Source organism: Lathyrus oleraceus, chromosome 3 (assembly GCF_024323335.1).
Source record: "Lathyrus oleraceus cultivar Zhongwan6 chromosome 3, CAAS_Psat_ZW6_1.0, whole genome shotgun sequence".
Lineage (NCBI taxonomy): Eukaryota > Viridiplantae > Streptophyta > Magnoliopsida > Fabales > Fabaceae > Lathyrus > Lathyrus oleraceus.
In genome coordinates this window covers 518,826,005-518,851,764 of record NC_066581.1, presented here as the reverse complement: position 1 = coordinate 518,851,764, position 25,760 = coordinate 518,826,005, and the positions used below count along the sequence as shown (strand labels likewise).

Below are 25,760 nucleotides of genomic sequence, written 5' to 3'. Positions count from 1 at the left end.
TTTTACGGAATCGTAATCGGAGGTCCGGAAGGTATTTAACGATCAAAAACGCATTTCCTCTGTTTTCTGCTAAATTCGCGGCGCGAAAGAGAGTTCGCGGCGCCAACTGAGTTGAAAACAGAATTCTTTTGTAAACTTCAAAAAGTCATAACTTTTGAACCGTAACTCTGTTTTGGTCCCCGTTCGAAGCGTTGTGCAGCTTATGAAATTTTCTACATGTTGTTGATGTTTATAGGCCATTATAAGGGCTTATTTTAGTAAGTGATTATTTTGGAAAAGTGATTAATAATTGATATAGTAGGAAACCTATTTGATTAATGAGGAATACCACTTAACTATAGTGTGTAGGTGTGTGATGTAAAGAAACATAGCATGAGGTTGAATTACCTAAGAGATTATATGATGAAACAATTGATTGTGATGAATATTCTCATTTGTTTTATATATAAACATATGTATGAATGTTGGTGAAGATGATGTTGTGTGAATGCTTTTATGCATGTGAATGGCGACGTGGCCTAAATGGAAATATCAACGTGGGCTTCAGCCATTGTGATGAGTTATGTTGATGCGATGATGATTTTGGTGTATGTGTATCATTTATCATGGAGTCACATACATTTGCATAAGCGACGTGGCCTTTTGGCAAAAGCGAAGTGGGCATAAAGCCTTGGCCTTAATGGCAAAGCGACGAGTCAGTACTGCATAGCATTTGCATAGTTGAGTCACATATGTTGGTTATGTTTATTTTCGCATTTTGTGATAATTGTTGTTATGTGACGGTTTATGATGTGAGGTGATATTTTGCGATGATGCGATGAATCGTAATGTTTTATGATGGATTGATGAAATGTTAAAGTGATGAGATGCTATGAGGTAACATTGATGTTGTGGATGATTATTGACTTTGTTTATGATTAAATACATAAGCATTCAAGTGAAGGATTGTGCGATGTGGTAACAATATTCCTAACTTTCCGAATTTACTTATATATTGCTTATCATTATCTTGATTATATGATTTGAGTATCTCACCCTTTTGTTGTTGGCCGTTACCTTTATATTGGTAACGTGCAGGTGCTCTGCGTTGAGAGGAGGATGGTGGTAGCACACTTTTGGCGTCATTGCTTTGATTAGGATTATAACACTCAGGGGTTAATGGACGTTTTTCATGATTTTGATAGTAACCATGCCCTTTTGTATATCATTGTATATGATAGTTGTGATGGGCATTTGTTTGCTTGTTTTCTTTGAATGTGTAGATGTACGATTCAACTTAATTATCTAAATGATTTCCGTTGCGATGTTTTGTGTATTGCTGCTATATGGACTAGGTGAATCCATATACAGTGTTGTTTATTATTTAACAAGGACTAAGTGGATTCTTGCGCAATTGCCGTGTTGTGTAATTTGTTTAAGTGTTGATGAAATGATATATGTGATGCCTCAATTTTGTGTGAAATTTGTTTACTCTGATTTTTAATTGAATTTACGACGGGTAGAATTGGGGTGTTACACATCTCATCTTCAACATTCTTCATGGATTCTCAGCAACAGTCAGTATACAACCTCTATCAACAGATGAACTCAATTGAGCAAGACCCAAGTTCCAGTCAACAAAACCCTGAAATCACCGGCGTCGTTTCCACTCCCATCTACAAAGAACCTCACATTCTTGATCGTGAGCCTCACATTCATCTTGCAACTCCGTTTGACAAACTGGAAGTTCTTTGTGAAACCTTGGTGGATTTTGACAACATGAAGAGAAATGGGGTCGACCTCACGGATGAACTAAAGAAACAAGGGTGGGAAAATTATTTTCAACGCCTCTATGGCCCAGTATACACGAATCTGGTGAAGGAGTTCTGGCGATTCGCTGACTCTGATGATCACTACATTGTCTCCTACGTTCTCGGAGTCAAGATAGTTATTATTGAGAAATCGATTGCTTCTCTTCTGAACATGGAGAAGACTGGAGGAAGACGCATATACAACATTAACCCTAGGGAAAAGTATCTGTCCCAGGAGATAAACCCTACACTATTCCAACAGAATGCTGAAGGCAAGCATTACAAGAACAAGGAACTGCATCAGAACCTCCGGGTATGGCTGAAAATTATCCTAGGCACCATTCATCACCGTCCAGCCTCTAACTCCTCAGACTACATCAACACAGACCAGAAATGCATCCTCTACTGCATTCACAAGGGTCTGAAGCTCTGCTTTCCTACACTTGTATTCAAGTATCTTAGAGACTCCATGAAAGATACCAGAAACAATATGAAGACAAGAAACTACATCCCTCTGGGGAGACTGATCTCTGATGTGCTGATTGAAAGTGGCCTCATGGACCATCTGATTCAGCTCAGACTCATGGAAGACGTTATGATAGATAGTGGAAGACCTCTGAACACTCACAATCTGAAGAGCATGGGAATCATTGATCAAGTGAGGGTTAAACCAACACTCGACACCTCCTGGGAAGCACTTAAAGACCAGAGGGATATTCCAAATGGACTCTACCTATTCTCCAAGGTCGACCCTCCAGAGGTAGTCGCATACTATCTAGAGGATTTGTTCAAACAAGGAGTGGATATCACATAATTCCAAGTGGACTGGCTGCTGGGGTTTCCACCAGACTTCCAGAAGAGGACACGAGAGCCCTCTGAGAAGACCAAAGCAGGCAAAGAGAGCGAAGCTGGGAGAAACATCTGGATCAAGACCCCCAGTGCCTCTGGTTGGATCTCCTGGTAAGTCTGTATCTCTCCCTCCCTCTGTAAAAATTAAACATGTTGCTTCTTCACTTCCTCAATCAAACCCTATATACATAACTGCTGATACTCCTCCCTCAACCACCAGATCCTCTAACCTACCATCCCAAAAATTCAACCTTACCACCACAACTCTTCCTGTTTCAGAAGCAGAAACGCTAAATGAAACCACTTCACCATCTTCATCACCATCTCCATAATCCCCACCCTACTATGACCTCTCATCTGACACTGAACCTTCTGACCCTCACTCCCCAACTCTGGCTTAGATCCAAGACCGTGCTCTGGCCTCTCAAAAGCCATCACACTCTAACCCTGAACCTGAAGTCATTTCCCCACTTCCAGAAAACCCAAACACAACCACCTTTGAACCTCCACCATCAGAACCAATCCATTCTGACTCACAACCATCTGAACCACCACACTTTGAAATACCCCAACCCATTACCTCCGCTGACCCAACAACTCCCACACTTAACCTAAGTGCCCCCACCTCACCCTCCCAAGCCTCTGTCGACGAACCAGAAACCACCCTTCTGACCCTTGAAGAAGCAACTACGGTTTTTGCAGAGTCTTCAGTTGAAAAGGTCAAGTCTCTGACCATCAACTTTGGCATCAGTGGTGATCCCTCAGCTGTAAGGACTCACTGGAACAGAGTGATAAGTTGGATGACCTCTGAAGCCTTCAAGCTGAAAGGCCTTTCTGAACAAGTCCACAATGACTTCATAAGAGACGCTGAGAGCATACTCCAAGAGCGTCTAGCCAGAGAAGCTGAGGAGCGGGCAAGACAGGAAGCTTAAGAGAAAGCTAGACAAGAAGAACTTCAGAGAATCAGAGAAGCTGAAGCCAAAGCTCTTGATGATGCTGTTGCTGCTAAAGCTGAGGCAAAAGCCAAAGCTGACGCTGAAGAAGCAGTGCGCCTTGCTGAAGAGTCTGCTGCCAAAGCCAGAAATGATGCACTGGCTCAGGGGGAGTCCTCCAACTCTGGATTCGTCCCTCTGGTCTTGAAGACTCTTGAAGAGCTGTAGAAAGAACAACAGGTAGTTCGAGCCAGACTGGATCAACAGGACTCTGTCAATGTAAACATTCAGAACATGTTATCCCAACTTCTCCAGAGGACGCCTCCACCTCCAAACCCTTAGGCACCTAGGATATTTCTGCTTGTTACTTTCTGATTTTCTTGTTGCTTTCCCTGCTTTGCTTGTTGCTTTTTGTGTTTTGATTTCTGTTTCTTGCCTTCTCGCTTTCTGCTTTCTGGCTTATGTAAATGCTTATATATTGATATCAACTTTTTGCTAAGTCTTTTGCTAAGTCTTTTTTATTTTGACAAAAAGGGGGAGAACTAAAACATCTCTGATGAAAACATATCTAATTCCTTTCAAACACTGCAAACATTTTCTCTAAAAATGACTTAAGATATGCAGGAAAGTAGCTAAAAGCACCAAACCATGGAAGGTCCGGTAAGAATTTCTGAACTATCCAAGATCTAACTCAGGGGGAGCTCACTGTAATATCTGATCTAAGAGTTTCTTTAAATGTTTCATCTTTAATCTGAAATGTTTTGTCATCATCAAAAAGGGGGAGATTGTAAGAACAAAGTTGGTTCTACAATATATTTATAAGATTTTGATGATGACAAAGGATGAAACCCAAAATGGCATCCTAACGAGATTTTTACTAAGTGGGCAGGACTCTAAACATTTACGCAAGATTCTGACCATACATCAGATACAAACTTATGTCAGATATAAAATATTAGATGATCAGACGCCACTCAGAAAGGAATACATCCAGAAGGTTCTGATTCTGATCAAAGAGAGACAACAAGAAGTCAGAAGATCCAACAAGACTACTAGATTTAGACTCTGATACTTAAGAAGTCTAGAGATTTGAGAAGCTCTGATGAAGTCAGACTTAATCATCCTCTGAAGACTAACTCTGATACATCAAGACTCTGATGCAGATTCACAAGTCCAGAACGTGTAACCGAAAAGAATCTCATTATGGAAAGAAAGTACTTAAAGAAAGGATTAAAGAGGCGGATAAAATGGTTTTAGAAAGAAATAATAGAAGTAATGACATTAATTATTATTCAATGACCAAGATTCTGTCATCACTCCAACGGTCCTTCACAACTACTATATAAAGGACGAATTACTTCTCTAGAGAGACACCCTTGAGACACACAGAAATATCATTCACTCTCTCTCTTATTTTCACGAGCTCCTGCTCTTACGTGAAAATCTTTTGCTCTCATAATTTTTTTTGTAATACTTGCTTGTTGTTAAAAGCACTTTACATTACAATTTACTTTTGTTTAAATTATTTCCTCAAGTGACTCTACGCAGTCTGAATACTTGAGAGGGCTAAGAGATTATTTTCTTAGACGATTGGTTGTGTAATCTTTCAAGATTAGTGGATTAAGTCCTTTTTGAAAGCGAAATCACCTTGGCCGGGTGGACTAGAGTAGCTTCGAATTTCAAGCGAACCAGTATAAAATTCTGTGTGTTTTGAATTCTGAAAAAGCTTTTATTTCCAAATCAATTCAAACCCCCCTTTCTTGTTTTTCTCAACCTTCAAGAGCGACCTAGGAGAGATCCTTGGGTAGCCTCGATAAGAGCGAAGTGACGCTCATTAGCCTGTCGCTGGCGATGCTGCTTGTCATACCCCAATTTTGTCCGGGTATGATAAAAAGATTTTAGCATTTCACAACCAGACAGCATGATGCATAAATTCCCATAAGAGGATCTTCACTTGATCAAAATGTCCATAAACCCTAATCATGTTCCATGCCTTCTTAAAGGCCCAAAAATTCCTTCCTTCACAACATTGTGACTTAGTGTTGTAACTTGGGAAGGTGACGCTCAACCTATTGTACAAAAGTCCTTATTGGTGGATTTTTCTTGATATTAATTGTATAAACCTCATGCTACCACATGTGTACCACGTGATTAGGTCCTTTCGTTTGATTCCGAATACATAATTGAACTAGTCCATTTGTTTTTAAAAAAGAAGGGGGGACACATGATCCGTGTTTGCATGTTTTCATTTGGTTTAGAGTATTCAAGATTATTCAGATCCACTTCTTGTCATTGTTATTACCATAAGTACTTGGTCCATAAAATGTCCATTTAGATTATGGTGGTATTGCCCAAATAAAGAGGTACCTTCACTCACACATGACTCACGAGAGACTAAAATTCATCAATACAGTTAAAATCCAAGACTTCTTATTTACAAAAAATTTCATGCGATGCACGTTTGATCCGAGCTACAAATACTATGACCACACACATGAAAGTTTTAAAAAGAAATGAGTTACCAAAAGCCAAAGTCAAGACAATCATGTTACCATCCAAAAGTCTCTTGATATTCCTCCATATTTCACCTTTTGGCCCACTGTAATTCACGGTGGAAGCTATAATAACAATGCAGTGGCAAAATTTACGTGCTAAAATTACGATTACATTCACAAATCAACAAGTATGGCATACAGTTATTCCAATTATGGGCAGTCCGTATATGCCTCGAATTATGAAGTACATACACGGTTGAGCACAGATGAATGACCTACCCTAAGGCACTATGTATTACAAGCAAATGTGATAGGGTGAGAATTGTTCTGAACATGGCGAATGGACATCAAAAGTGAAGGTCTGCAACCTCGCCAACAAGTCCTTAGTCGCGCATAACCGGCAAGCAATGCAGGAAGAATTTGATGCAGAACCACCTGGTTTTCATCAGAATCGCACATGGAAAAACCTGCATACCACAACCACTAGCCGAAATACATCATAACAAACATCCAGCAATGCATCAGCAGCAACAAAGACTCGCAAGAGTCGTGCACAGAGATATCAAACCTGAAAAATCAAGAAAGTTAAAGCCTACAGATTTTGAACTCAATATGAGAATTTGGGAAGGTCAAAACTTGACTGGATTGGCTGAAAGCCCTGCATAGGTTGCCCCGAAGTATTGTCGGGCAAACACTCTGAGAAGGTTGATATTGGGAGTGCTGAAGCGCTTCTGTGTTGCTCTGTTGATTGGTTGCTTTCCAGGGAAATTCATTGGAAACAGTTTTTGAGGCTAATAAGACTGTCAAATTAGATTTCCAAGCAAGGATATGGGAATCAATATCCAAACCTGCATATCACAAATGCATCCTTACAAAAGCACCAACCTACAAAAGTGAAATTCATTTCAGTACCCAAAACAAAAATAATCATTACCATAGCAAAATTTCATTCAAATTCTAACACAACAGCTAACAACATCACATTTCAAGTTAACAGGTTTTTCAGCATATGACTAACCTCATGGTAATAGAATCACGGAGCACAAGCCTACAACCATTGGCCAAAACCGCATCGATACGTGAATATTGTAAACCTGCAGAAGCCAATACTAGCCTACATCAAGCCAAAATATTGCAGACAAATGGTACAAAAAATAGCATGGCGGTATCCCTGTCATGGGGTCATTCACCTCCACTCTATGGATTAATTAAGCTAACTGCAGTGAATGAAACCGATGCGATGTTCCAACCTGCAAAACAACCACAAGTTGTAAGAAAGAGCGAAATCAACATAATTTACAGTGGATCCAATCTGGGCATAGGCAACACGTGACCAAATTCCTTTCCCATGATATGGAAACAACCTTGATAACCATTTCAGAAGTGTGATGCACAAGTCATCATGAACCGTTGGTGGGAGATTGAGAAGAGTAAAGCTGCAAAATTCAAACCAGTAAAAAACTTGTCATAAGGATATCATACGTGGTTAAAATAGAACAATTACTGCAGTGAAAAGCAAAAAGAGAGGGTTATTGTAAGTTCACTACAGACAAAACCTTACCATTTGAAGGACCACACCGATTTGAAGCACCACTAACTCTGAGAAATTCTGCTACCTAACGGAATGATTCTCCCACTAATTTGCCAAGCTCATGAGAGAGGAATTCAAAACCTCGTACATCAAAAATGCTATAAATAAGGACCTCCAGGGATGAAGTAGGGATCCGAATTTCTGCGCCGTTACTCTGGAGAAATCATTCCAAAACCCTAGTTAAAAAAGCTCTGTTTTGAACTTGTTGAGATTTTCACACCGAAGCTCAACAAGCTCGAGCTAAGCCCCCTGTCAAAACCGAAACGAACCCAAATCGTTAAAGAGGAAGCGAAGAAGACGGAAAGTTCGAGAGGAAGAAAGAACCTCGAAAGACCTAAGGATCATTTACCTCACCTTGCCGGAGTTGAAACGTCGGACTAGCTCCGATTTGGTATTTAACATTTCTCCTTTGCATGATTTGATATTGCCATCTTGTTCACATCGCCTCAAATGCCATAACCCCCATGATTATTACATGAGATTTCTGTTGTCTTGTTGATTCGTTTTTGTTTCGATTTCTTTGGACCTTTGTTTTTGATTTGGAAACTACACGGCTAAGATTTGGTTTTTAATGGGTAAGGTTATAACAGAAGAGGAGAAAATGAAAAAACATAGAGTGGGAGGAGTTAATAGATTTTAAGATACAATGAATATTTTAAACAGGATTTAATTCCAATTTAGTGTGTTAATTAATGCAACAAGTGGCTGTTGAGTATTCAAAAAGCCACACGTCTTCTTAAAAACCAGCGGCTACGTGGATAATGTTGGGGGCTTACAAAGCCACGCGTGCAGGGGAGCTGTACAGCTGCCCCTTCAGATTCTGTTCTACCCCTTTGCTTCCGGATGGAGCTTTAAAAGGGGCTGGGCTCACGGCCCATTTTGTTTTTTTATTTCTTTCATTTTGGATTATTGGTCACGGTAGGGTCTCATATGGGCTTTGTAGTTAAGAGTGTTGGGACTGTACCCTTTGCTGTTTCCCAAACACCTCAACCTGAATATATTTTATGAATTACTTTGGATGCTTTAAAAAAAAATCGAGATGTATATGATTAGATAATAGTAGAAATATTATTTAGTTTGATTATTGATTATTATTTATTTTAATTCATATCTTTGTTTATTTCGTTGGAATATTAATTAAATAGGAGATTAAATATTAGTATTAATAAGTATTTCTTTTCCTAAAATAAGGTCAATCTCGATCTAATACCACATAGGCTTTATCCAGACACATTAACCCTAATTCACCATACTTAAATAATATTCTCTTAAAATTATTTAATAATTTAATTTTGAATGAAAAGGAGAATAGTAAGCTTCCGCTTTACTACCTCTCGACTATTCGAATAATTGGCGTACGCCATATTGCTCGAATTGTCGTCATTTAATTAAAACCTTAAAAAAACTCTATAAAATTAAAATCATTTTCCCAATTTAATTATTATAATATTCTCTTAAAATTATTTAATAATTTAATTTTGAATGAAAAGGAGAATAGTAAGCTTCCGCTTTACTACCTCTCGACTATTCGAATAATTGGCGTACGCCATATTGCTCGAATTGTCGTCATTTAATTAAAACCTTAAAAAACTCTATAAAATTAAAATCATTTTCCCAATTTAATTATTCTAATTTTCTCTTAAAAACCTTATTCTAATTTAATTTTAAATGAAAAGGAGAATAGTGGGCATCCGCTTCATTACCTCTCGATTATTCGAATAATTGGCGTACGCCATATTGATCGGATCTTCGTCATTTAATTAAAACCCTAAAAATTATATAAAATTAAGATTATTTTCTCGAATTAATTACAAATTCTAAAGGCACTATTTAAATTAATCTTTAAATGAAAAGGAGATTAATGAGCATCCGCTCCATTATCTCTCGATTATTCGAATAATTGGCGTACGCCATATTGCTCGAGTTTTTGTCATTTAATTAAAACCTCCAAAACTCCTTAAAACTAAAATTACTCCCTCAATTATTTATTATTTCTAAAAGCCTTATTTTTAATAATTAATTTTGAATGAAAAGGAGAATAGTAAGCTTCCGCTTTATTATCTCTCGATTATTCGGATAATTGGCGTACGCCATATTGCTCGGATCTTCGTCATTCAATTTAAACCTTAAAAAATTCTATAAGATTAATATCACTCCTCCAAATTATTTATTAATTCTAAAAGCCTTATTTTTAATAATTAATTTTGAATGAAAAGGAGAATAGTAAGCTTCCGCTTCATTATCTCTCGATTATTCGAATAATTGGCGTACGCCACATTGATCGAATCTTCGTCATCAATTCAAAACCACAATCAAATAAACTCAAATCATCGACAAATCCAAACCTACCAATCCAAAATTCAAACTTTTCTCGTGAATCAAGTACTAACATCTAAACATATCTTTTTACAAATTAAACCTCGGATGATAAAAGATGGGAGGCGTACGCCTCACCATCTCTCGATTATTTGGATAATTGGCGTACGCCATATTGCACAAATTATCGACTTCCGATTAAAACACTTTAAATAAACTTGGATAAGGGAATAGGGGTCGGACGCCTCATTATTCTTTGAATAAGCAAGTAGGGGGCGTACGCCTCACTACTGTGCATACTCAACATCCACAAACACAACTTTCAAAATAATCAAACGAAAAAGGAGTGGAAGGCGTACGCCTTATTACTCCTCGAAGGAATTGGTCAATTGGTGTACACCACATTGCTCAATCTTTTGTCGTTCTTTAAAATACCTTAACAAATCAAACTAATGTCCCGCCCCGTGCAACCTATAACTTAAAAATTCTTTTCAAAAGAACACTGTCAATCCTTTCTAATGCGCATAACAAACCAATGCTTAAGCCTCCGCCGAGAGTAAACAAGCCAGCGTTTAGCCTTTAGAACGCGATCTACACAGTTGTTCATTAAAAGACACCAACAAAAACCGTAGTTGCCCGAACTACGATTGCTCTGATTTCCTTATTGCACCATAAGGATACGTAGGCAGGAGATTGCTGTATCTTCGCGAGCACACTAATAAAAAACCTCCCATTTCCCCCTCCTGAGGTCTTCATCCATATTTATTATCAATTTTAAATTACTCGAAGAAAGCAAATAACATTTAACTAACATTCAAATAGCAAATTAGACTAAAAGGTTCCCGTTGAGTACAACGGACGTGAGGGGTGCTAATACCTTCCCCTTGCGTAATCGACTCCCGAACCCGAATATGGTTGCGATGACCATTATTCTGTTTTTCAAAGGTTTTATCGATATTTTCCTATTCCTCGATTGGGATAAATAAAGTTCGGTGGCGACTCTGTTCGAACATAAATTTTTCCGCGACCATCGCGAGGAATCGTATTTTTCGAGATGCGACAGATGGCGACTCTGCTGGGGAGAATGCTCCAAGCTAGAGAGAGTCAAGCCTAACTTAGTCAATTTGCTATGAATGTTAGAATACCGCTTTCATTTGCTTTTGTATATCTTGATGTATTATTTATGTTATATAATTAATTCTGCTATTGTGTTGGGTAATCTATGGTACTTGGCATATGTTGTGAGATAAGCTCCGTACCCGAGCTTTGAGAAAAACTTAGAACCCGGAGTTGTGTAGTATTGAACCGGGGGGTGTACACCTCATTGGGACAATACGAGAACTCCACCTAGAGTAGATCTGTTCAAAGTTTCCATCATAATATGGCTAGCCCATCATTGCGAGGAAACGTTGAACATGGTCCGTGACTCTGGGAACCTCATCTTAAACTGAAGTCCGTCTTCATGATTGGCGATCGTGTAGTATTGAACCGAAGGGTGTACACCCTGTTCGTACAATACGAGGATCCCACTTAGAATAGACCGATTCGGAACTTCCATTTCAATGTGGCTAGCCCATTATTGCGATAGAAGACTGAACTTGGTCCATGACTCTAAGTTCTTATCATGAAAATGGATAACCTTAGAGCAATCCTTGATGTGTGGGGTAAAAGACATAGAACCGCTGTTAGGTTGAACCTTGTGATATATGTGAAGCCTGGATCCCTGTCATTGCATCAACATCATGTTGCATTCATTTTGAGCATAGCACAATCATTTACACACCTTTTTATTTTCAGGGAATTTTAAAATTTTCAGTTAATTAAGCATTCAAGAACAAATGGAGTCAGAAAAGAAAAAAACATTCCAAATCAAAGCTAAGGTACCGTGTGTGAAGAAGTTCATTGCATTCAGAGATGGGTTGACTAATATCCGTCGAGACGCCTTCACACTCAAATATGGGAAGATTCTACAGTTGTTGTCTGTACCAGTACAAAAAGAGGCTATTACCGCACTAGCCCAATTTTATGATCCACCACTCAGAAGTTTCCTCTTTAAGGATTTCCAGTTGGCCCCGACTTTGGAAGAATTTGGAAGAATATTGGACTCTCTTAAGCAAAAGAAGGGACCATACAAAGGGTTAGGTCAAATCCCTGAACCCGAAGAGTTGGCAAAAGTACTAGACATCCCAGTCAAAGATCTAACCCCTAACATCAAAATTTGGGGGAAGGTGCAAGGGATTCCACAAGAGTACCTGGAGAAAACTGCTCAAAGCTTTGCCAAAGCCCAGAAGTGGGAAGCCCATGATACTATTATGGCTTTACTTATTTTTGGATTGGTGTTATTTCCTAACATGGAGAAGTTAGTTGATGTAGCAGCTATTAGTGTCTTTTGGGCCGTCAAGGTCAAGAACGAAGATCCGGTACCCGCACTCTTGGCAGATGTTTATCACACCTTGCACCTACGCTTTGAGAAGAGGGGAGGACTGATGTTATGTTGCATACCACTCCTTTACCAATGGCTTGTCTCTCATGTGTTCAAAGAGGTTGATACAATTGAAAGTATGGATGGATATGAGTGGTCTCAAAAGCTGGTAGGACTCACTGAAAATACCATTATTTGGTATCCTTATGGCTTGAATGTGGGAGACACAATTACTAGTTGTGGAGAATTCTCGAATGTACCGCTAATAGGGTCAAAAGGGTGCATTAACTACAATCCTGCTTTAGCAGTAAGGCAGTTGGGTTATCCTATCACATACAAACCAGATGACCAGTTGTTAGAAGGTTTTGTGTTCCATGATATGGAGGATCCTGTTATGCTGAGAAGGGTTATCCGAGCCTGGGAGAAAGTTCGCTTCAGAGGACAAGACAAAGGAAAGGGTGTCATAGGGGATAAAGAACCCTATCATCAATGGGTCACTAGAAGAAGTCAAGAGGTCAAACTGCCATTCATCCTCGATCCTCCAACTCAACCTCCATCACCAGAACCCATTCCTGTCTCCATGGAAGAAGTGGAAGCATTAAGAGCTACTATAGCAAGACTTGGACGAGAAAACGAAGAGCTACAGGCCAGCTTCCAACAAGTTTCAAATGAAAGAAATGAGATAAAATGGGAACTAGAGAGGAAGAAGGCCCAGCTTGAAGCAACTGAGGAAAAGGTCGACAAAGAAGAACATAAGAGAAAGAAAGTGAAAATAGGCATGGAACAAGCTGACCACTGCCTAGAAACCCTTAAAGAGCAGTTGAGACAGGTTGAGAAAGAATGCCTAAAAAATAAGCGGTGGTGGCTACGAGCCACAGAAGAGAAAAAAGAGGTTAGAGAGATATTGGAGGCAAAGATACAAGATCTCACTATCTCCCTCCATAATGCTGAGACCCAAGCCGAGCACGAGCGCCGACTTAAGGAAAGAGCCCTGGAAGCTTCTCGAGTCACACCTACGACTTGGGCCGAGAAATGCCAAGAAGCAAAAGATGCTAAAGAAGTTGCTCAACATTGGAAAGATAGATTTGAGGCATTCCACCAAGACAGTGTGATATGGCTAAGGGAAAGAGAGCAAGTCATTGAAGATTACGATACCTTTAGGAGAACTATCAATTTCTTGCAAGCAGACAAAGATGGGTACCGTGCAAAGCTCAACGGTTTGGTGCAATTCTGCAATTGGATAACCCAAGAAATGCCTTGGAGATTGAGAGAGGCAGTGGAAGGATTGGACCAGCATGACACACATCCTGCTGTAATCCATTTTGTTATGATGTGTGAGGGGATGGTGAAGAGGTTCAACTCTGAATTAGAAGAACTCATAACTCGAAAGACTTCTGTGTGATTCTTCTGTTTTTCTTATATTCAGTTAGTATTTAAGCTGTATCGATTTGGGCGGTTATGCCTTTGTACTCCGTACTTTAAATATTTGAATGGAAGAGGATGATCCTCGTTTTTATTTCCTGACTTTATGTTTTCTCTAAATGCTTAATACAACTACAATCGTGATGAAAATTCCCTGAAAATAAAATATGCATAACATTTGCATCCTCATGCATCACGCTTCATAAAAACAAAAAAACTTACCCAACCTTTTGCCATCTACCAGTAAACGCTGACTAATCAACACCGGTACGAGACGCGAAGCCATTACAAGATGACGTTAGAGCAAGTGGAGGCTAACCAAGCTACCATGAGGTCAGACATCAATACGATCCAGGAGAAGATGGATCAACTCCTGGAAACAATGCTCGCCATCGCCCAGAGAGAGAGGGTTGCGGATGCAGAAGATGAGGCTAGAAGGAATGATAACCCATCAAGTTTAATCCACCAAGACGACAACTTCATCCACGCCAAGAAGGGTCTGGTTCATATACCAGTAGGGGGAAAGGGAGATGAGGATCGTGCAGAGCCTTCTGAAGCACCTGCGCATTATGGGTCCGAAATGGGAGATGACCCGTATGAAGCTTTCTATGTGCCGGATCAACCAAAGCCTAAAACACTTCCAGATCCATCTGCAGATAGGCTTCGTGCCTTGGAAAAGAAGATCAAAGCTATCGAAGGGAATAATATATTCGGTGCCTCTGCCATGAACATGCGTCTGGTATCAAATTTGGTCATCCCGGCTAAATTTAAAACTCCTGATTTTGAGAAATACCAAGGCCAGACCTGCCCAAGAAGTCACCTAGTGATGTACTTCAGGAAAATGGCTGCTCACACCGAAAATGACAAACTGCTTATACACTGTTTCCAAGACAGCCTGAGTGGAGCATCTCTGAGATGGTACATGAGCTTAGAGCAAGGGCGGATTCAAAGCTGGGAAGATTTGGCTGACGCATTCCTCCGTCAGTACAAATATAATTTGGATATGGCACCTGACCGAATGCAGTTGCAAGGGATGGCAATGAAAGAAAATGAGTCCTTTAAAGAATACGCCCAGCGATGGAGAGAGTTGGCTGCTCAGGTAGAGCCACCATTGTCTGAGAAGGAAATGACTGGAATATTTGTGGACACGCTAAAGGACCCATTCTTTGATAGATTGGTGAGTAGTGCAGCATCCGATTTTGCACATCTGGTCACAATCGGAGATCGTATAGAAAAGGGTCTGAGGGATGGAAAGATTTCAGGAGCTGTGGCCACCTCTAGCGCACCGAAAAAGTATTCTGGAGGCTTCCAGAAGAAAAAAGAGGGTGAAACGAATGCTGTATCTAGAGGCTATAAGGGGAAGCAACAGGCTTCATATGGCCAAGTCGCTGCCATGGTACCCATACCTTATCAGCAACCCATACAACAACAACCAATGTATCAACCACAACATCAACAACCTCGTCAACAACAGAACACAACACCACCAAGACAATTCAAGCCAAAGCCTCCAAGAAGGCAACTTGACCCTCTACCAGTACCTTACAGCCAAATATTCCCATATTTGCAAAAGGAGGGTCTTCTGACATTGAGGGAGCTGAAACCGGCTGTTCTTCCATATCCACCAGGATATGATGCTAACGCACATTGTGAATTTCACATGGGAGCGCCCGGCCATACCCTGGAGAATTGTTTTGCATTCCAAAATAGGGTACAAGACCTGATTGAAGCAAAAGTTGTTACCTTCACTCCAAGACGCCCGAACGTGAACACTAATCCCATGCCAACACATGGAGGTGCTTCCGTCAGTGCCATAGAGGAGAGTGATCAAGGAGAACTGATTCTTAAGGTTGAAGAGATTCAAACCCCTATCACCATGATAGGGGCACAACTGCTAAAAAGTGGTCTAGTCCCAGAGGAGCTAGTCAATGATGAGAATGACAAAGGGTTGAGGAATTTTATACAACAAATGCTGGATCGAGGCGAGTTACAGATAAATCGCCGTGCTAAGAACAAGGAAGAGAAAGAGATAGCCGTTGTGGTGGATATCCTTTACGATGAGGTCAACGTGGACATCCCTTTCGACGAGGTTAACGTGGACATCCCTTTCGATGAGGTTAACGTGGACATCCCTTTCGATGAGGTTAACGTGGACATCCCTTTCGATGAGGTTAATGTGGCTATCCCTTATGATGAGGTTAATGTGGAAATCCCCATAAACCCTTTGGTGATAGAGTTTCCAGCGCCATTCGCATATGAGGATGAGAAAGCGGTACCATGGATATATCAGCCCAGAGCTTTTAAGCAAGGGCAGGAAGACCAACCTGTGGTAATCAACGAACCAAATGTTACCTCAATTGTGGGGCCAGCCGGAATAACGCGCAGTGGCCGAGTGTTTGCACCAAGGGCTGTTGATGCTTCTACAAAAGCCAAGGGGAAAGAAGTTGCTACTCCTATCCAAATTCCTGTCCCTAGTCGAGAAATGCAAGAAATGCATCTGTCACCTAAAGCTGCGGTCACTCGAGAGGAGGCTGAGGAATTTTTAAGGATAATCAAGAAAAGTGATTATAAAGTGGTAGATCAGTTGAATCAGACACCTTCGAAAATCTCCATGCTATCTCTGTTGCTCAACTCAGAAGCACACAGGAATTCATTATTGAAAGTGTTAAGCGCAGCACATATCACGAAAGACATAACAACAGAACAGTTTGACGATGTGATAGCTTGTGTAACCACTGAAAATTTTTTGGGGTTTAATGATGATGAGTTGCCAGTTGAGGGAAAGAACCATAACAAGGCCCTACATATCTCCTTGAAATGCATTGACACTATACTATCAAGGGTATTAGTAGACACAGGTTCCTCACTGAACGTCATGCCAAAAACCACGTTGATAAAGCTGCCGATGGAAGGGATGAATATGAAGCCCAGCACCCTAATTGTGAAAGCATTCGATGGCTCAAGACGAGCAGTGATAGGAGAGGTTGACCTACCAATCAAAATAGGCCCAACTTTCTTCAATATCACATTCCAGGTTATGGACATACATCCCGGTTATAGCTGCTTACTTGGGAGACCATGGATCCACTCTGCAGGTGCCGTCACCTCCACTTTACACCAAAAGCTAAAATTCATTACCGATGACAAGATGATTGTGATTGGAGGGGAGGAGGATATCTTGGTTAGCCACTTAACATCTTTCCGATATATCGAAGTGGATGGCGAGATAACCGAGACACCATTCCAGTCCTTGGAAGTGGTAAATATGATGGCTGTCCAAAAGACATTGGAGACTCCGAAGTCAGGACCGTCCATGGCCTCGTGGCAAGGAGCTAAGGCTGTGATAGAAAGTGAAAACACTCAAGACTGGGGCAAAGTGGTGGAAGTGAACCAGAAGCGAGACAAGTTTGGGTTAGGGTATGACCCGTCGTCGATTGAAGCTAGTAACCAACACGATGGAGAGCAGATTCCTCCTGTAAAAGAAACGTTCATCAGCGCTGGCCACATTTTTGGAAACCAGGTGGCCATGATCAAAGTTGAAGATCATGAGGAAGGAGCGTCTGGCTGGATACGACAAGCCGCGCCTAATGAAGAATTGACAAACTGGAAGGCTGTTGAAGTCCCTCAAATTTTTCAAAAGTAATTTTATTATTTTAGACAAAACCCTGTGCTCTGCCCAAGGCACAGTGGCATGTTGTAGGGCCCCCTTTATCTTTTAAGAATTTTTATATCAATAATAAATGGAGATTTGCATTCAATTTTTTGTTCCTTTCCTTTCGTTTTTTACAAAAAATGGCATCAATTTTTATGCACGCACTTTCTAAATAAACTGCATAAATCATAACATGCAGAAACACCACCGAGACCATTGATAACGACACTGCTAGGGTCTGGCATGACTTTGATTGTCCAATTTACCAAGCTGAAGAGGAAGTGGGTGAAGAGTGCGAACTCCCTGAAGAGTTGGCCAGATTACTCAAACAAGAAGAGAAGGTCATTCAACCACACCAGGAGGACATCGAAGTTATCAACCTGGGAACAGAAGAAGACAAAAGAGAAGTAAGGGTAGGCGCCGCGCTTCAAGATGCAGTGAAGACTAGATTGATAGAGCTCCTCCGTGAATATAACGATGTGTTTGCATGGTCTTACCAAGATATGCCCGGATTAGACACTGATATCGTGACCCACAAGCTTCCCCTTAAAGAAGAATGCTCTGCCGTCAAACAGAAGCTAAGAAGAACTCGACCGGATATGGCTCTCAAGATCAGAGAAGAGGTGAGAAAGCAGTTTGACGCTGGTTTCCTAGAAGTCGCAAAGTACCCACAATGGGTTGCCAACATTGTACCGGTACCAAAGAAAGATGGGAAAGTCCGCATGTGCGTAGATTACCGAGACTTGAATAGAGCTAGTCCCAAAGACGATTTCCCATTACCTCACATCGATGTATTGGTAGATAACACAGCCCAGTTCTCTGTATTTTCCTTTATGGATGGTTTCTCCGGATACAACCAAATTAAAATGGATCCCGAGGACATGGAAAAGACCACGTTCATTACCCCTTGGGGCACCTTTTGTTACAAAGTAATGCCGTTTGGATTAAAGAACGTTGGGGCAACATATCAACGCGCTATGGTGACTCTCTTTCATGACATGATTCATAAAGAGATCGAGGTGTATGTTGACGACATGATTGCCAAATCCCAGACAGAAGAGGAACATGTCACTAATCTGGAGAAACTGTTTGCTCGTTTGAGGAAGTTTAGGTTGAGACTCAATCCTAACAAATGCACATTTGGGGTTCGATCTGGGAAGCTTTTAGGCTTTATTGTAAGCCAAAAGGGAATTGAAGTAGATCCCGACAAGGTTCGAGCCATTCAGAACATGCCTGCACCAAGGAATGAGAAGGAAGTCCGTGGTTTCTTGGGAAGACTAAATTACATCGCTCGGTTTATCTCTCATCTTACTGCCACATGTAAACCAATATTTAAGCTTCTAAGGAAGAATCAAGGTGTGGAGTGGAATGATGACTGCCAGACAGCCTTCGACAAAATCAAAGAATACTTACAAGAGCCACCGATTCTGATGCCCCCTGCAGAAGGGAGACCTCTCATCATGTACTTAACAGTGCTCGACGAGTCCATGGGTTGTGTATTAGGGCAACAAGATGAGGCTGGCAGAAAGGAGCATGCCATATACTATCTGAGCAAGAAGTTTAATGATTGTGAGACCAGATATTCTTTACTCGAGAAGACTTGTTGTGCGCTCGCATGGGCCGCTAAGCGTCTTAGACAGTACATGCTAACTCACACGACTTGGTTGGTATCTAAAATGGATCCCATCAAGTACGTATTCGAGAAACCAGCTCTTACTGGTAGGATTGCTCGATGGCAGATGTTATTATCTGAGTACGATATTCAATATGTTGCACAAAAGGCAATCAAAGGAAGCGTACTGGCAGACCATCTTGCCCACCAACCATTGAAGGATTACCAACCTTTGAAGTTTGACTTCCCAGATGAGGATATTATGGTTGTCAAGGATGTTGAAAACTCTGAACAAGAGGAGAATCTCGAGCCAAAAGCAGGATGGACTCTCATGTTCGACGGTGCTTCAAATGCAATAGGCCATGGAATTGGGGCAGTGTTGATGTCTCCCAAGAATTTCCATCTACCATTCACTGCAAAGCTCTATTTTACCTGTACAAATAACATGGCTGAGTATGAAGCTTGCATACTGGGGTTGGAAGAAGCTATTGAGTTGAAGATTAAGGTGCTAGAAGTATTTGGGGATTCCGCCCTGGTGATACATCAGATCAGAGGTGATTGGGAAACCAGACATGCCAACCTAATTCCATATCGGGATTACGTGCTGAAGTTACTCCCAAAATTTGACAAAATCACTTTCTCTCATATTCCGCGAGAGGAGAATCAGATGGCAGATGCTTTGGCAACCTTGGCTTCCATGTACAAGTTAATCTGGCCCAACCATCAGCCTCACATCGAAATTAGGCGTTTCGATGAACCCGCGCATTGCCTGACGACAGCAGAGGAGCCAGATGGTAAACCCGGGTTCTTTGACATCAAACGGTATCTAGAGAAACAGGAATACCCGGCAGAGGCCTCTAGCCTTGACAAAAGGACCCTCCGGAGACTGGCATCGAAGTTCCTCTTGAATGGGGAAGTATTGTACAAGCAGAATTATGACATGGTTTTGTTGAGGTGTGTGGACGAACAAGAAGCCAATCAGCTTATGAAGGACATACACGAAGGATCTTTCGGCACACACGCAAATGGGCACTCCATGGCGAAGAAAATCCTGAGGGCCGGTTACTACTGGTTGACGATGGAAGCTGACTGTTACCATTACACCAGAGCCTGCCACAAATGCCAGATATATGCTGACAAAATACATGTACCGCCTACCCCGCTGAATGTTATAGCATCACCTTGGCCTTTCTCTATGTGGGGCATCGACATGATCGGGATGATAGAACCTAAAGCATCTAATGGGCATAGATTTATCTTGGTGGCCATAGACTACTTTACCAAATGGGTGGAAGCCGCATCTTATGCGAATGTCACAAAGCATGTAGTCGCCCGTTTCTTAAAGAACAACATCATATGCCGATACGGGGTTCCCAACAAAATCATCACTGATAATGGGTCCAATCTCAACAACAAGACCATGGAGGAGTTATGCACAACGTTCAAGATCGAGCATCACAACTCGTCACCATATCGACCTAAGATGAATGGGGCTGTTGAAGCCGCGAACAAAAATATCAAGAAAATCATCCAGAAGATGGTAATCACATATAAGGATTGGCATGAGATGCTACCTTTTGCATTACATGGTTATCGTACGTCAGTACGAACTTCAACAGGGGCAACCCCATACTCCTTAGTATACAGCATGGAAGCAGTTCTTCCCATAGAAGTGGAGATTCCTTCGATGAGAGTCTTAATGGAGGCTAAGTTGGACGAGGCAGAGTGGGTTCAATCAAGGTACGACGAGCTCAACCTTATTGAGGAGAAACGCTTGAAAGCGTTAAGTCACGGTCAACTCTATCAGAGGCGTCTTAAGAAGGCATTCGATAAGAAAGTTCGTCCCAGGGTGTTTCAAGAGGGTGATTTGGTGCTGAAGAAAATCTTGCCCATTCACAAGGACTCTAGGGGGAAGTGGACACCAAATTATGAAGGTCCATTTGTGGTGGTTAGAGCCTTTTCCGGAGGCGCTCTAATCCTGGCAACTATGGATGGTGATGAATTGCCACTCCCTACCAATGCTGATGCTGTTAAAAAGTACTTTGCCTAGAAAAGTGGAATAATAAAAAGCCGCTAAATCGAAAACCTGAAAAGGCGATTTAGGCAAAAATGGCTATCCCGGTGGATCGAAAACCCGAAAGAGCGATCCAGGCAAAAATTAGGGATAAAAAAAAAAAAAAAAATTTTGACCCGCTGAGTTGAAAACCCGAAAGGGCGATTCAGGCAAAAATGGGTATCCCGGTGGATCGAAAACCCGAAAGGGCGATCTAGGCAAAAGTTAGGGATTAATTCCAAGGCAAAGAACTATACTCTCAGGCATCTAACATATCCCTCAAAAACAAAAGAATCAATCTACCCGACTTTTCTCAAAGGCGAGGTGCTCGGACTATCAAAGACATAAGGATCATAGCAGTGTGGAGACTCAATAGGAACTCAATCTTATTGCCATTTTGTTTCTACACACAGCAATTACCTCATTAAGGAATTGCATCTTTATGTACAATCGCCCATTCAAGGGTCAAATCAATAAAAGAGAAAATTTTCTCGACAAAAGTTGTGCCCAAATTATTTTGCATTTTTTCTGTTTGTTTGCAAAGCACCTTTATTTTTTATAAACATCATTCTTAAAATTTTGGAAAAAATAAATAAAAAACACATAATTGAATGAAGTAATAAAATTGCTTTTGAAATAGTAAAAGGATAAACTTCTTGGTCTCCAAGTTTGCTCTTGTTTTTCATAGAGGTGTAGGATTGTGTAGGCACCTATGTTCATTCCAAGTGCTAATCAACACCTCTCAAAGATATACTCATGGTATAGCCAAAACCGGGGCAAGTCTCTAATGCTTTTCCAGCAGAAACATTAAATCGTAGTTGGAGTATCGCGTGTTGAGAAGTCTGAACCCTTCAGTGGTTTGGGGCACCCCAGATATATTCCCAAAATCACCCAGTGGGGCATCAATTTTTGATCTCCATCATAACAAAAAGTCCACACCACTGGCACCATCACCCAAAGCAAAAACGTCCCAATCAGGGCATGTTCCAATTACCCGGTTGCATTCCCGTATGCATCACATGCATCAGTTACATACATAATTTTCCTACCAAATAGGAAGATTCACCATGAAGAAATCATACCAATCATTGGCATACATATGCATAGCCTTACACGGTCCGCATTCCTATATGCACAGTTAAACATCCCCAGTAAATACATAACGCATACAGGCATCCTCCCATGCATGGTATTTCCACCCAAAGTGGAACATCATACGAAAATCAAACATAATATGACAAGGATCTAAGGTCGTTCGCATCTATCCTAGATCTTCCTCATTTCCCAAATACAGTTATTACCCTACATACGCTCATGGAATCATTTCCTGGCCAGTCATTTATCTCAACTTCGTGGGTGATAGTGATATTCCCAACAGTTTCTTTGCTACCGTTGCCCCCCAAGCAGAGGTTACCATAAAAGTCTCTTATGAGCTTCTCCCCTGCAGAGCTTCTTCAGCATATTTCCTCCAAAAGGAATCTTTCTAAAAAATATCCCCCAACAAACATTCATTCTTTAAGATATTACTTCATTTATATGGAGAATCTCGTTTTCGTTACTGTTTGAGATGCTGTCTCATCAATATGAGGAGTCTCATTCCAGTTTTTTCTTTTGAGATACTGCTCTAGTATCCTCGGAGAGTCTCAGATTCAATCAAGGTATCATTCCCTTGTTCGGAATATCTTGATTCGATCATATGAGATGCTGCTTCGACTCGATACAGAGAATCTCATCTTTTGCTGTCTGAGATGCTGTCTCGTCAATATGAGGAGTCTCATTCCAGTTTTTTCTTTTGAGATACTGCTCTAGTATCCTCGGAGAGTCTCAGATTCAATCAAGGTATCATTCCCTTGTTCGGAATATCTTGATTCGATCATATGAGATGCTGCTTCGACTTGATACAGAGAATCTCATCTTTTGCTGTTTGAGATGCTGTCTCATCAATATGAGGAGTCTCATTCCAGTTTTTCTTTTAAGATACTGCTCTAGTATCCTCGGAGAGTCTCAGATTCAATCAAGGTATCATTCCCTTGTTCGGAATATCTTGATTCGATCATATGAGATGCTGCTTCGACTCGATACAGAGAATCTCATCTTTTGCTGTTTGAGATGCTGTCTCGTCAATATGAGGAGTCTCATTCTAGTTTTTTCTTTTGAGATACTGCTCTAGTATCCTCGGAGAGTCTCAGATTCAATCAAGGTATCATTCCCTTGTTCGGAATATCTTGATTCGATCATATGAGATGCTGCTTCGACTCGATACAGAGAATCTCATCTTTTGCTGTTTGAGATGCTGTCTCGTCAATATGAGGAGTCTCATTCTAGTTTTTCTTTTGAGATACTGCTCTAGTATCCTCGGAGAGTCTCAGATTCAATCAAGGTATCATTCCCTTGTTCGGAATATCTTGATTCGATCATATGAGATGCTGCTTCGACTTGATACAGAGAATCTCATCTTTTGCTGTTTGAGATGCTGTCTCATCAATATGAGGAGTCTCATTCCAGTTTTTCTTTTGAGATACTGCTCTAGTATCCTCGGAGAGTCTCAGATTCAATCAAGGTATCATTCCCTTGTTCGGGATATCTTGATTCGATCATATGAGATGCTGCTTCGACTCGATACAGAGAATCTCATCTTTTGCTGTCTGAGATGCTGTCTCATCAATATGAGGAGTCTCATTCCAGTTTTTCTTTTGAGATACTGCTCTAGTATCCTCGGAGAGTCTCAGATTCAATCAAGGTATCATTCCCTTGTTCGGGATATCTTGATTCGATCATATGAGATGCTGCTTCGACTCGATACAGAGAATCTCATCTTTTGCTGTCTGAGATGTTGTCTCATCAATATGAGGAGTCTCATTCCAGTTTTTCTTTTTGAGATACTGCTCTAGTATCCTCGGAGAGTCTCAGATTCAATCAAGGTATCATTCCCTTGTTCGGAATATCTTGATTCGATCATATGAGATGCTGCTTCGACTCGATACAGAGAATCTCATCTTTTGCTGTCTGAGATGCTGTCTCATCAATATGAGGAGTCTCATTCCAGTTTTTCTTTTGAGATACTGCTCTAGTATCCTCGGAGAGTCTCAGATTCAATTAAGGTATCATTCCCTTGTTCGGAATATCTTAATTCGATCATATGAGATGCTGCTTCGACTCGATACAGAGAATCTCATCTTTTGCTGTCTAAGATGCTGTCTCATCAATATGAGGAGTCTCATTCCAGTTTTTCTTTTAAGATACTGCTCTAGTATCCTCGGAGAGTCTCAGATTCAATCAAGGTATCATTCCCTTGTTCGGAATATCTTGATTCGATCATATGAGATGCTGCTTCGACTCGATACAGAGAATCTTATCTTTTGCTGTTTGAGATGCTGTCTCATCAATATGAGGAGTCTCATTTTAGTTTTTCGTTTAAAATACCACTCTAGTATCCTCGGAGAGTCTCAGATTCAATTAAGGTATCACTCCCTTGTTCGGAATACCTTAGTTCCATCATATGAGATGCTGCTTCGACTCGATACAAAGGGTCATATTTTTTTCTTTACCGTTTGAGATGCTGCTTCATCAACATGAAGAGTCTCATTCAGTTTTAGGAAACATTGTCATGCTTATTATCAGGCAGTCTTGGAAACAGTGAGGATATTATTCCATTAATGGGATACCTTGGTTGTAATCATCCAAGATACTATGCTGACGATTCTTTATGAATTTATTCTTTCCATTTCGAAGGACAAAATTCGGGTCTTCTTGTATTTAATTACCCTTCACTATGAACGCATGAAGACTACTATCATTTCTGCTTTCTAGTTCACTGTAATTAAATAGGGGCAGCTGTCATACCCCAATTTTGTCCGGGTATGATAAAAAGATTTTAGCATTTCACAACCAGACAGCATGATGCATAAATTCCCATAAGAGGATCTTCACTTGATCAAAATGTCCATAAACCCTAATCATGTTCCATGCCTTCTTAAAGGCCCAAAAATTCCTTCCTTCACAACATTGTGACTTAGTGTTGTAACTTGGGAAGGTGACGCTCAACCTATTGTACAAAAGTCCTTATTGGTGGATTTTTCTTGATATTAATTGTATAAACCTCATGCTACCACATGTGTACCACGTGATTAGGTCCTTTCGTTTGATTCCGAATACATAATTGAACTAGTCCATTTGTTTTTAAAAAGAAGGGGGGACACATGATCCGTGTTTGCATGTTTTCATTTGGTTTAGAGTATTCAAGATTATTCAGATCCACTTCTTGTCATTGTTATTACCATAAGTACTTGGTCCATAAAATGTCCATTTAGATTATGGTGGTATTGCCCAAATAAAGAGGTACCTTCACTCACACATGACTCACGAGAGACTAAAATTCATCAATACAGTTAAAATCCAAGACTTCTTATTTACAAAAAATTTCATGCGATGCACGTTTGATCCGAGCTACAAATACTATGACCACACACATGAAAGTTTTAAAAAGAAATGAGTTACCAAAAGCCAAAGTCAAGACAATCATGTTACCATCCAAAAGTCTCTTGATATTCCTCCATATTTCACCTTTTGGCCCACTGTAATTCACGGTGGAAGCTATAATAACAATGCAGTGGCAAAATTTACGTG

General features: G+C 40.7%; 1 protein-coding gene and 1 long non-coding RNA gene across 3 annotated transcripts; one reads left to right on the top strand and one right to left on the bottom strand.

The window, feature by feature from the left end:
* Positions 1 to 6,222: 6,222 nt before the first annotated feature.
* Positions 6,223 to 8,266, bottom strand: LOC127130095 (uncharacterized). Of its 2 annotated transcripts, none has more exons than XR_007806420.1 (6): positions 8,007 to 8,266; positions 7,628 to 7,906; positions 7,431 to 7,502; positions 7,257 to 7,316; positions 7,085 to 7,160; positions 6,223 to 6,951 (listed from the first exon to the last, which is right to left on the bottom strand). It is a non-coding gene; the product is annotated as an uncharacterized LOC127130095 (long non-coding RNA). The 2 variants fall into 2 exon arrangements; XR_007806422.1 differs by having other exon boundaries at positions 8,012 to 8,266.
* A 5,843-nt stretch (positions 8,267 to 14,109) lies between these two features.
* LOC127131929 (uncharacterized) lies at positions 14,110 to 17,460 on the top strand. The gene is made up of 2 exons (XM_051060811.1): positions 14,110 to 14,556; positions 14,917 to 17,460. Exons 1-2 carry the CDS (start codon positions 14,110 to 14,112, stop codon positions 17,458 to 17,460), a joined length of 2,991 nt encoding a protein of 996 aa, XP_050916768.1.
* The last annotated feature ends 8,300 nt before the right edge of the window (positions 17,461 to 25,760 follow it).